Below are 13,349 nucleotides of genomic sequence, written 5' to 3'. Positions count from 1 at the left end.
TACAATGGGTGATGTGCTGTTAAACACCCCCCCCCCCCCACCAACACAAAAAAATTTCGCTAACTATTTTATAAAACCATATTATTTTATTATTCTGATTCAGATTATGAAATTAAGAATGCCAATGTTGTAATTGGGTACATTGTACATAATTGTTAATTGAAATGTAAATATAGGCTATATTATATAATAACACTTATGCGTAATTTATTCATTTGTTAACAAGGCTTGGTCCTCCAAAATATATAATATACTCAGATAAAAAGTAAAACAAATAGTTATGATGTCATAATGACTTAATTATAACAATAAAACCACACACACATATAAACCCATGGGCATAACTTACTGTCATTAACTGGGATTTAAAATATTTAGTAATAGTGAAATTAATAAATATATATTTACTTAACAAGTGCGGAGTCCTGTATACAACTTAGCTCATTGAGAAACAGCACATTTTGATGAACATTAGAAAATTTTGTAAGGTAGAAAGAGACATCCATAGGGTGCTAGAAATACCTTTTAAATGTCTGAGCCTCCTTAGTCTACTAGCAGTTACGCACTTAAATAAAGATTGACAATGTTGAATGTATACAAACAGTCTTTGCATACTATTCACATTTTGTAAAAGTTAAGTTAAACATTCTAATAACAGCATTGAGATTGAGGTGACACAAAATAACAAATCAATTGATATTGGTTATAAATGTTTTATTACAACTAATTACTAATGTTGTATACAAATATTTTTTTTTCTACACAAGTAGAATTATTTATAGATAGATATAATATTAATTTATGTAGGCACAATTTTAAAATTATGATGTAAATGTGATATTTATATAGTTGTATACATAATAAGTAGGTTATATCAAGTTAGGTATTATTATAAAAGCATAATAATAATTCGTGTCGATTTAAAATTCTTGATTAATTATATTTTTGGTAGTAATAAAAACTAAACATACAATGTACCTATTGGTATTACTTTTATGTTTGTGTACGATTGGCTTGACTGTACAAACAATTTGTAAAAACTTTTTACATCAAAATATAAGCGTTATAATAAAATATAGTTCAACTACAAATAAATTGTGGAATAATTAAGAAAACTATAGTCGTTATTAAGTAATAAAAAGTACTTCTATAAAAATATGATCAAATTCAATCCAACTTTCACATTATTTTTATATTATTTCAAAATATGAATGTAATATAAATCCAGTCTTTTAAAAAAATGTTTGTAAAATTGTGAATTATAAATTATTTTAATCATTGTAGATTGTTAAAAGTTACATGATATAAGACAATATTTAGCTTTATACTATATAAAAAAAACATTCTAGATTTAAATACACATTCTGATTGAAAATCATTATATCAGTTATTGATTAAATATAAAAGTTTGTTAAGTTTAAAAAAAAAACAACTATTGAACTCAAATAAGAACATTGAATTAATAAGAATTTCTTATACACAACCTTAGTGAGATTATTCAACGATACGGTAGTATCAGATTATACAGTAATTTCAACTTAGTTCATATAATATTCAAAAGGAAAATATTAAAAATAAAATTATAGCAGAACACGTGTCATATTATAATAATTAAATTACAAGTTATTTAGACATTAAGATATACATTTTAAGATCATACAACTTTTGTGTTGAATACAAAACAAAATACATTTTAATTCGATACTGAATTACTATTACTATTAGTATAAACATTAATCTTAGTCTTTATGTAAATATACACAAAAATAGTGTTCATTTAAAACCAAAATTAATTTTGACAGTTAATCACATGTAAAACATCACAATTCAGTTAATACGTATTTGGTATTTCAGTATTTGACAAATAATGTTTAGAAAAGGAACCAACAAAATAAACCAAATAAGGCAGAAAACAAATAATATCAAAACAAATTTATAGCCTTGCGATTTTTATTTCTTTCATATAAATCGTCAAAACTCAGGAACAACGAAAAAAAACTAAAACTAATTATTACATATTAAATAAAACAATTAAGAATATTTAAATTATGGTATACATTTGAAATTTGAAAAAAAAAAATTATAATTTTAATGAATCAAAAATTAACCTGAGAAAAAAATAGTTTATTGAAATATACAAAAATAATCCTATTTTTTTTTCAAAATATTTATTTTATAATTGACTCATATATTTTATGATTAAAATCATAAACATTTATACAAAATATTGTGCTGATATATTCTTTTAAGGCAAACACATGAAGTCTTATTTTTATGCTTATATATGAAAAGTAATTCTAACCATAATCAGTTCAAAACTAGGTAACTTAATATTTAAGATAATAATATTCTTTTGATAGCCAGACTATAAAAGTCGAAAATTTAAAGATAAGAATAAAAGAAAAAAATTTAGTCATTCACAAACCTTCGTTACTCAGTTGATGGCACAAATAAATATAATATTAATAATAACATGCTTTGGCTTTTTATAAGAACAGCTATTGTTATTGTGATGTGTGAATTAACAATTTACTTCAGTCGATTTTAATGGTTGCATTCCTGAAATAATTAAATAAATTCAAATTAATAGAAATATAAACAAAATACCAACAATTATAGTCACAAAAGGTTAACATTTTCACTGCTACACTATTAATTATGCTCTGCAACCTGTGCATGCTACGTAATATAAAATATTTCCGACATAGATATATTTTAATTTTAAAATCTCTTATATAAGTTTAAAATAATGCGACCCAGGGTTTCTTAAAATTGTACGGTTACATGTCCTGGACGTTATAGTTTGCCTGGACAGTGAAAGCAAATGTTTTTTTCTTGAACTACTAGAATAAAACCTCATAGTATGATTGTATGGTTTGGTCAATATCTATTGTCTATATCGTTTATATAAATCCCCAACAAATTATTTATTAAAATACTCATAATTAATATTAGAATTTACCTATAACAACTTAATTATTATTTTATTGGTAACAGTTTTATCTAATTTTATTAACATAGAGTTACCAACAAATATTGAAGAAATATGGGTTTCCTGCAAAAATAGTATTTTTTTCTTCTAGTTATTTATAGTGACTTGATGAATTGTTAGAAAGAATTTAAAAACCCAATGCTGGGTTCAATGATAATATTAAAGCAAAGTAAATATAACTTTAAAAAATATATTATAACATAGGTAATTCAAAGTTTTTATATGAATGAGATACATATAATAGAACACAGATAAAATTTTTGACCCCGTATTTATGATGTTTAAACTCAACAAATATATAATGTACAAACCCATGAATTGTGGATAAACAGGATAAGCTCCTGGAGGCAAATGATGAGTAACTTCTTTTTTTGGTATATTTTGTTCTTCGGATTCATTGGGCAAAGAAACGGCAGCAACCATATTTGCATTATCATTTGAATCTTCTATTTAAAACAAAGTCAAAAGTTTAAAATACAATAGCTTAATTGTATACTAATCTATAGATTAATGAAATCAATAGTGTAAAATGTATTATTTTTAAACAAGTTTTAACTTTACAATACATTTATTAGTCATATATCAATAAAATGGAGTATTAATATACAAATTAAACATCTTTGATTATGAATTTCAAATTGGTAAGTGTATTATATTATAATATCATGTAGTGAAGATGGAAATGTTTAAGTTCTGCAAACTTCTTAATTAATTATTACACAGATTGTTTACTTAGTATTATACCTTTATTTTAATTAATAAATATTAAATGTAATAAGATAAAGATAAGTTTAATGTAAAAAAAATGTAAATTAAAGGAAATTCTATAAAAATATTTTTTATTTATTAGCTTATATTATCAGCATAAGTTCAGTACAGGTTCAAAAATAAATTGAGTTCAATTTACCACTATGCTTTAATAATTAAAGATGTACAATTGATTTATGAATCAGTTATTATTAATAATAATAATTTATTATGATATAATAAACTTCACAGAAATATGTGGGTATAATTGTATAAATAGAAATGATCGTCAAAATTAAAAACCCTAAATTTATATAACTTTTGAACTTGGAAGTTAAATAAATTGTTGTGGATTATCTTGCAAGCAATATTAAGAAAACAAATTGATAATGCTTTAAATTTTGAAGATTTGAGAAACAGAACTATTTGAATTTAATATTTTAGTGTTCAATTTTAGGTACTGAGCGGAGTGATGAGTGTATTGGTTTTACAATGATGTGTAGTGTTTTTTTATTTGTGTCTGTTATCAGTGATGAATCATCACCTTTTAGGATAATTAGTAAAAATGCTTAGATTTTTTTCAACGGCATCTTTTTTGATAGAAAAGTGAATCTAGTTGGTACTTTAGGGTTCAAAAAAAAAAAAAATTGATTTTGGTTTTTGTAAAATAATTTTAAAATAAATAAAATAGCAAACATTTAGAAATAGTGATACTGATAAACATATTTTACTATTAATTATTAAAGTATGAAAGATATTTTATGCCATTAAGCAAACAATATAAATATGAATATTTTATCTTTTAGTTTTTTTCAAGTGACAAAGACAAACTATTGTTCTAATCAATATGCTGGTAAATTTATTATAATCCTAGTATTGGTACTGATTTCTTTATCATTTAGTGGATAAAAATAATATAAAATTTAATTAAATATTTACACAGGTAGATTAAAATATTTTTCTAGAAAATAATTTATCAGTGATATCCTTTACAAATATATACTTATATTATGTTTAGTATGAAATAAATAAATAATGTAATATACATATATACACACATATATATATTCACATTTACCAATTTATATTATATTAGTACAATATAAAAATAATTCTATGACTATATTATGTAAATATACATGTAATAGTATAATATATATCATTGATTCATAACATTGTAATTTAACGTTGAATAAACTATCATAGTTAAAACAGATAACCATGTTGTATAAACATAATATAGAATGTATACACTTGTGTTGCATAGCATATATAAATCATATTAGGTACTAAATCATATATACTATATTCAGTATGGTGAGGGAATGCGCAGACTCTGCATTCAATACATTACTGACGGCTGAAACCCCATTTTCCCTTCTAATGAACCAAACTATCCTAAAATCGGCAACTATTGACAGTGCTAACAATGCTGGGTGTTGCGCAAAACTAACCAATTTTTGTCGGGTCACGTTGCGTTCTTTCACAGGACAGAGTATATGGGTATAATACTTCTTGGTGAAAGTGGACACACTACATAACTAATTTTAAGCTCATACTCATAAAGAGCATGAAAGAAATTCAATTTGTAATATCATTGATTATATTCTTTAAGTTAATTAATCATTTAAGGGGACGCCTACACCTGCATATGTCTGCATGTGTTGTTTCTGTCTTATAAATGTAAAATATAGCAAAAACAACCGAGAAGGCTAGTCATAACTAATTAACAAAATTTTCACCACATAAAAAGGAGAACTTTGGCTGTGAAACTTCATTTTATTTTTTCTATATCAGAACTACAAAAAGTCATTCAAGTTTGAAAAACAAAAAATAAAAATTATATTTCAGAGATAATGTTCTAAACTATATTTTATATCAAATTGGAGTCTTGAGTATCACTACAGCCTGAGTGGTTTTATCCAGCTGAAAACAGTTTTTGCTAAGTTGTACATTTTTAAGACGGAGACAACACATGCGGGTGTAGTGTCTTCTTAATTATTATTAGATTATTTAAGAATTATTATATCTTTAAGGGTATCATAAGGATTTTATGATATTAAATTATTAACAGTTAAGTAATAGATATCAACAAATAATGAGGTAATAAAACATATTTAAACTTATACATTAATTCTATTTTCTGCGATATAAGTCTTAAATAATCTTAGAGAAATATATTCCAGCAACATCAGACATGCCACAGTATACAGGGTCAAACGGATAATTAGATATTACATTACTAAAATGTATAAAAAAATTTAATTTAATATTTCAAGATCCAGTTTGTATAGCTTTATTATGGCGTTTAGTAACTTGATTAAGCTTTTATAGTTAAAATCAGTATTTTCAAATGTGCCTTTATCTTGCAAATATTTATATTAAACTTAGGGATGCAGCATTGTATATAAATACTTTAGCCAATACAATTGATACAAAACGGTAACACCTTTTTTCTTTTTGGTTTAAATGTTTCTTTATCTCTCAGAAGTCAGAAGTTACTGTGCAAGTGAGAACGATTGTTTCTCTCTCCATTAATTTGGCATAAAAGTATACGTTTAGTGAAGATAGGAATGCCATATCCATATGTTTAATATTAATGGTTGCGAATTACAGCAGATGAGTCACAAGTGAATCATACAATAATATACAACCAAAACAATAATATGAAATGGAATTTCAACCTATACAGTAATTCCTAAATAAATGCTATTCAGTAAATAGTTTATCAACTATATCTTGTTGTTTCAATATTTATAAATGTAATTGATATTTTTGAGGATAAAATAAATATAATTTACATGAAACATAATAGGTATATCGTATATGTGTTCTCGATTGTCTTGTTGTGTCAGTTGGTTATTTGTTGAAAAATGTCATCCATATAAAATGTGTTGTTAATAACGATGTAGGCTTGTACTTACATCACTTACACCTTACTTAAACTAGAATATTTTATGGATATACATACTATAAATCGGGCGACGACGGCTCATGATGCAATAACATGGAATACAGATACAAACAACACAACATGCCAATATCAGACCAACAATTATCAACAGAACTATTAGCAGGTCTGGCATGAATTTTAGAATTCTAAAAAATAAAAAATGAATAGTTACATTTGTTTATAAAATTTTAGTTTTTGTTGAATGTCTGACATGGTATAATTCTCAAGCAGCGACTGGTCTCAACATACTGATTGCAGACCAGTAGTCGAAAGCTAGGTATTCTATAGCAGAGCAGTCACAGCTTGGAAACTATACCTTAATACAAATATTTTATAGAATAATTATTTACAAATGACGTAAATGGTCGGCACCATTGCAGCAATCGACGCTATCAAACTTATCGTAGCAACAAAATTTTGCATCTTTATCCGATTCAGATGAAGGGCAAGTCATTAGACGTTCTCTTGTAATAGTTCCATTATACGTTTTCTTTACTGTACAGTTTTCACCTAAAAACAGTTGTAAAGATTTTTATTTGATTCATAATAATACATGACGTGCTGAAGCCGAAGATCATAAGTTCGAAAACTACTTACTCTGAACTAATGTGACCAATATTATTAGATACGCGACTGACACAATCCTTTTCACAGCGTTCATAATGAAGACGGCGAGTGCAAAGGTTAACACTAATTGTGTATTTTGATAATTAATTCGTTCGAGCTAGATAACTAATGATGGTTATTAGTTATTTAGACATATTATAAGAACAACAAAAAACATTCATGTCTCATTAAAAAAACACTAATAATAATGGCAATTACGAGCTACAATGGAATACAAGACAGAACCGTGACGATCATTTGGGCACACTGACTGCTGAAGTGACGAACGCGATGCATAAACATACAATAAAGATTAAATAAACCTATCCAGTTCCAGTATTCACTGATGCCTGCTATATACGTATATATAGCACCTACCTATTGTAATCTGTATTCTGTGATTAATGTGTTGTATTATTATGTTTGCGGTTTGCCGTTTGTGTATTCGGAGTTTGGACTGTTTTATGTGATATTTTGTGGGCGGAGAAAAAAAAGGGGTGATGAAACGCAAAGAGGTTGTACGTGCGATAAATACGATTCTCTTTGAAAGTTATTTTGATCCTGTGATAAGATGTTTCAACATTTTTTCACGATGATACCAGAATATGACAGAAACGCCCGGGGCGGACGTCACGGCTACCTTGAAAAGTCGAATACTATAGGATAATAAATTATACTTGATTATCGGTTATTATTTGCCACAGTTTGATTTTCGATTTTTAAAGTATTAGAATAGTTTCAGTATACTGAAAGCCAATATACTTTATACTCACAATATAGTTAGCAATAAGCGATTTAACACTTCTGCTGAATACTCAGTTTTTGAAGGAGTCAACCTCAAAGGTGATATCAGTTTAGTTGGAGTTTGGATATCCACAAAATATTCATCGCGACACGAGTTTTATTCTACACAATATTCAATATGAATTTGAAATTCTGTGCCAATCTATCATTCATGTACCAAGAAACAAATTGTCTTTTGGAGAGATACAGTTTGGCGGCTAAATCGGGATTTACATCTGTTGAATGCGCATTTCCATACTCGGATACTTTGGAAAAAGTAGTGCAAGCAAAAAAAAATGCCAATGTACAACAAATTTTGATAAACGCACCTAGAGGCGAAGCCCATGAACTAGGTTTTGCAGCGATTCCAAGTATGGAGGATAGTTTTCGTTCATCTATTGACTTGGCTGTATCTTATGCAAATGCGCTGAACTGTTCCAAGATTCATGTTATGGCAGGCATAGTTGTTCAACCAACAAAAGTCAATCATGAGGCTTATGAAAATAATTTAACTTATGCTGCACAAATCTTTGAAACTAAAGGCATTATGGGTTTAATTGAGCCAATTAATAAATATTCTGCTCCAGGGTATTATTTAAATACATATGAACGAGCAATTGATGTTCTGAACAAAATAAATAGCCCTAATTTGAAGCTACAGTTAGATATATTCCATTTACAACAGATCAAAGGAGACCTAACAAATAACATTAAGAGTTTGTTACCTCATGTAGGACATATTCAATTAGCTCAAGTTCCTGCACGTAACGAACCGAGTACATCAGGTGAAATAGATTATAATTATATTTTTCAACTATTAGAAGAACTTAACTACAGTGAATGGATTGGTTTAGAATATAACCCTAAAGGTGATACGGACAAAGGATTATCGTGGCTAAGGGATATAAAAAGAACAGTAACATTTTGATGAGAAATATTTAAAAAAAGTACATTACAACTTACAAGCATTTAAAAAAATAAATTAATAATACAGTTTAATTTATTCTATAATCCAGAGCATATTTACTCCAGTCTTTCCAAGGTTGACACTCTCCAACAAACCATTTTCAGTCGTTTTGATGTGATGCAGGAACAATAAAACTGTATAAAAAAAATTATTACGACCCTGAAACAATGAAAAATGTATAGAATTTCCATTTTTTTACTTTTTATATTAAACATTGTTGAAAACTTGTGTAACCAAATCAATTATTAAGCTCAAACTAATGAATATTCATAATATATTATGCTAATAAAATGCTTTACCTTTGGAAAGTTGTGTGTTTCTTTACCAATTTTTAAACTGTAATGAGGAGGAATATTTGATTGTTGAAAAATGACTACTTGCTTGTTATCAGATTTCAATTTTTCTGGATATTTTATCAGATGTTGAACAGAAAATGGGTTTTTTCCCTTAAGACGTGTTAATGGAGATAACTGAGAATCTAAGTATGTAGCTAGTAAATGCATTACTAACTAAAAACAAATAAAATAGTTTTATAGTACTAAAGTACCTTAACCAATTTTAATCACATATTTGTATAAAATAAATAGTCCTTACAACTGCGTCAGATGGTAATTCACTATTCCATTCTTTTCCTTTAAATGTTCCACCAGAATTCCATCGATACTCGGTTAAACAAGAACCTTTAGCCAGTTCTAAAACAACAATTAAATAATAAAGATTATACTCTTGATTACAATTTATTATTAAATTATTTGAGTACTTATGGGAAGGTTCAACCCCCCTAAAAATCATTTGGAAATATCCAATTGTTTAATTTATTCACATAATGAAGAATAACTATATAATATACCTTAAGAGGCAGGCAGCGTCCCTAAGGAGGAAGGGCGATTGGGGTGATCAACCCCCCAATAAGTCATGAGATGTTCTGTTTTTACTAATAGATACATTTTATAAATTTGGTAAATTGTTAAAAATGGTATTCAGGACTAATATTTTTTTGCCCCCCGTCAGCGCAGTATTTGTTTTCTCTCTTTGACTCACACACAACATAACAACTTTTACATTCACAATAATGATTATAATCATAATATAATTTCTAAAATTAAAGTGAAATTACCTCTTATAAAGTTTAAAGATAAGATTATTATCTAGGCCATCTCATAGGAGTTTTATTATATTTTAATTTTAAAGCGAGTTAAGAGTATCTTAAGATGTACAAACAATTTACAATTTTAAAATAATTCGCTTTAAAATTAAAATATAAAAATATGCCCATGAGGTGCCCTAGATCATAATCTTATATTTAAATTTCATAAGATATAATTTTTTCACTCTAATTTTAGAAATTAACATGCTTATAATCATTATTGTGAACTTATAATTTTCTATGTTGTGCATGGGTAAGAGAGAGAAAACAAATAGTGTGCTAACCTCTTCTTAAAAGGACATTACACAGGCATTTGTCGTCTGCATGTAACATAACAAATTTAATCTCAGAAGATCAAATAAAAGTTTAACAAACGATAAAATGGAATTTTTTTTGAGGAAACACAATAACACAAATATTACCATTATTATTTATTCGTTTACCTCTTATACGTTGAACTACATATTCTTGATTTTGAGATACTTCGAAATATGGAATAATATACAGTAAACTAGGTATAGTTTGAGCGACCTGTATTGTATGTGCAGTTTTTTTTAGTCTTTCTAAACCAACATTTCCTATTGATACATCTACAAATCCTTGGTTGTATAAAGCTTGATCAACATTTTCAATTTCTTTCACCAATCGAGAAATAATTGTTTGTGAAATCCACTAAGAAAATCAAATATTTCATAAAAACTTATAACAATTAATGTGAAGTAAAAATTCAACTTACGGTTCTCAAACTAACTGACCATCTTTCAACTTTATTATTGTCGACTTTAAATTTACGCCATACTTCTGAAGCCATAGCTACAGTAGAAGTACTATCATTAAGTTCAGATTTTGATTGTTCAGCTATTATAAAAAAAAAATTGATGATTAAACCTCAAAAGAAACTGTATTTTCCAACTTACGTGATGATGCTACTTGGTATATAGAATTTTGAAGCATTGAGGAAATAGATGTGTTCGAGCAACCGGAACGTTCCCACAAAGACATGCTTCGTTGTTCAGAATCGCGTTCTAGAGGTACAATTTAATTAATATATATTTATATATTATTTTCAGGAAATATCGAATAATAATCTTGAAATATTTGTAATTTAATTCTATATTTTTAAAAAAATGTATTATTGTTGGAAATTTTTAGGCTTGTTTCATATGGGCGCATAACAATTTATATTGCTTAAGATTGAAGACGTCATAGTGTCATGAGTGTAATTAAATAATATAAATGTAAGCACCCAACATATGACAGTATATAAATTAAAAACAAAAGTTACAATATTGACTGATTCTCATTAAGTCACGCTTTATAATAAAATATTACCAGTGAAAGAAAAGCTATTTTTATTGTCATAGTCTTTAAGGTATTGTTCTAAGGCAGATATATCTTCTATAGTTTCATCATTCGTACTAGTCATATACTTAGTTGCACTTCTATTTTGTTTCTCTGGTCCAAAGTTGTCTATAAATATTAAAAAATTAAAGTAATTTGATAATTAGTAATTTAAAATTTATATTGTTCCAATAAATATTCAAAAAAATATTTAATATTAGATGCAAGACTATAAATTGTTATAAAGAACAATATTGTGAAATTGCTTTGGTTGGGAGGGGGGAGGGTTGATGTGAGGGTTCTTAGTGAAATATAGTAATGAGCCACAAATGTAAAAAGTATATTTTAATTATACTACAATATTTACAAGACAATATGCATTTTAAAATATCAGAAATAGTTATTATTTTTCATTTTAAATTTATTCAACATAATATTAAAATGTACTTTTTAACAATATTCGTTTCTATAAAATTAAAGATATTAATATGGATCATTAACAAATCATTAAAATTATATTATTTGTTTGTTCTTTAAATAATAACTTACCAGGTGAAACGTGGAACTGTTGGTTGTTCCATTTGTTCGATATCCAGTTAATTGGTGTACTTGTGGTTGCAGGAGGCGTTAATACACTTGATGAAGTATCTGGTGATTTTACTTTTATATAAGCTAAAATAAACAAGAGCATATGTTTTAAATAGTGTATCATGTAATTTCAATTATATACATACAGTTGGATAAGCCAAGTGTCTGGAAGTGTTCCGGTGCTAAGTGTAAGGTACTAGTGGTTATCCATAATTTTGTAAGGGACAATACATGATATAAAAGACTTAACAATACAACTATTGATGATACTGATTCAACAAATCTCCACCACGGAGTATACCAAGAATATGGCAAGGCCAATCTAGAAAAAAAGTTTTTCAATTATATATTGTTATCTTTAAGAAAAATAAATTAATATTAGTATTTACGTTGTTACTCTTTTGGACTGAAAAACATATTACGTTTTAAAAACACAAAAATAATGAGCAATTTAGTTATTATAATGTATAAAATAATAACTTACAAATCATAAGTCAGCATAGACAATACTAGGACATTTACAGTACCCCAAATAAAATGTTGCTTCATTCGATTAACAGTAATCGTTAACTGAATGGCGTCTTTCACTAAATCTTTATTGAATGATTTTTTTGATTGGAATTCTGGTGGAGTCCTATTTAATAAATTATATGAATGTATAACAATACAACAATGAATTTTTAAGTATGTACATACCTCATGATTAAAATTCCTTTTACAATTTTTAGGCACTTTATCAATAAATAATATTTGTATAATATAATTCACGGATTATAAATGATTAAAAATTTTAAAAAGTATAGCTAATTTCGAAGAAATAAATTGTATTTACACAAATAATAATGCAAGTTAATAATGAATTATTTTCACTAGTCATACACTCGGTGAAAAATTAAAGAAAAGACGAAAAATTCAAAAAAGTAAAATCCGCATGTTTTCGGTTGTCGCGATATCAATACATTATCCATAGATAAGTTTAGTATAATCTATTATACAATTTATACCTATATATAGATCATAATATTATTTCTATTTCTCATATTAAAATCACAGTTTATTAAAATTGAAACTTGAAAGTAAGTTAGAAAAGTTAGATACCTATTACTTAGAATTATAATTATTAACGTATTTGAGAATCTCAAAAACCAAAACGATGATAATTTATTATTCCGTTTCTTACTTCAGCATATTATACTATGACGTCATTAGTACGATTCTCTATCAA

At 26.7% G+C, this 13,349-nt stretch overlaps 3 protein-coding genes across 3 annotated transcripts; 1 reads left to right on the top strand and 2 right to left on the bottom strand.

Annotated features, from left to right (window-relative positions):
- Window positions 1–705: 705 nt before the first annotated feature.
- LOC132943320 (uncharacterized) lies at window positions 706–7,733 on the bottom strand. The gene is made up of 5 exons (XM_061012267.1): window positions 7,290–7,733; window positions 7,043–7,202; window positions 6,711–6,838; window positions 3,304–3,438; window positions 706–2,559 (listed from the first exon to the last, which is right to left on the bottom strand). Exons 1-5 carry the CDS (start codon window positions 7,351–7,353, stop codon window positions 2,522–2,524), a joined length of 525 nt encoding a protein of 174 aa, XP_060868250.1. The 5' UTR covers window positions 7,354–7,733; the 3' UTR covers window positions 706–2,521.
- A 176-nt stretch (window positions 7,734–7,909) lies between these two features.
- LOC132943478 (putative hydroxypyruvate isomerase) lies at window positions 7,910–9,348 on the top strand. Its single transcript, XM_061012492.1, has one exon. It carries the CDS (start codon window positions 8,221–8,223, stop codon window positions 9,007–9,009), a length of 789 nt encoding a protein of 262 aa, XP_060868475.1. The 5' UTR covers window positions 7,910–8,220; the 3' UTR covers window positions 9,010–9,348.
- Window positions 8,863–13,234, bottom strand: LOC132943477 (transmembrane protein 209). Its single transcript, XM_061012491.1, has 11 exons — window positions 12,821–13,234; window positions 12,609–12,758; window positions 12,271–12,446; window positions 12,086–12,208; window positions 11,528–11,665; window positions 11,113–11,220; window positions 10,932–11,053; window positions 10,639–10,867; window positions 9,643–9,740; window positions 9,348–9,557; window positions 8,863–9,207 (listed from the first exon to the last, which is right to left on the bottom strand). The coding sequence occupies exons 1-11, from the start codon at window positions 12,823–12,825 to the stop codon at window positions 9,082–9,084; spliced, it is 1,485 nt and encodes a 494-aa protein (XP_060868474.1). The 5' UTR covers window positions 12,826–13,234; the 3' UTR covers window positions 8,863–9,081.
- Between the last annotated feature and the right edge of the window lie 115 nt (window positions 13,235–13,349).

The sequence above is a fragment of the Metopolophium dirhodum genome, chromosome 4, assembly GCF_019925205.1.
Source record: "Metopolophium dirhodum isolate CAU chromosome 4, ASM1992520v1, whole genome shotgun sequence".
Taxonomy (NCBI): domain Eukaryota; kingdom Metazoa; phylum Arthropoda; class Insecta; order Hemiptera; family Aphididae; genus Metopolophium; species Metopolophium dirhodum.
Note: the sequence above shows the minus strand (reverse complement) of the source record. Positions and strands in the feature narration are given on the sequence as shown.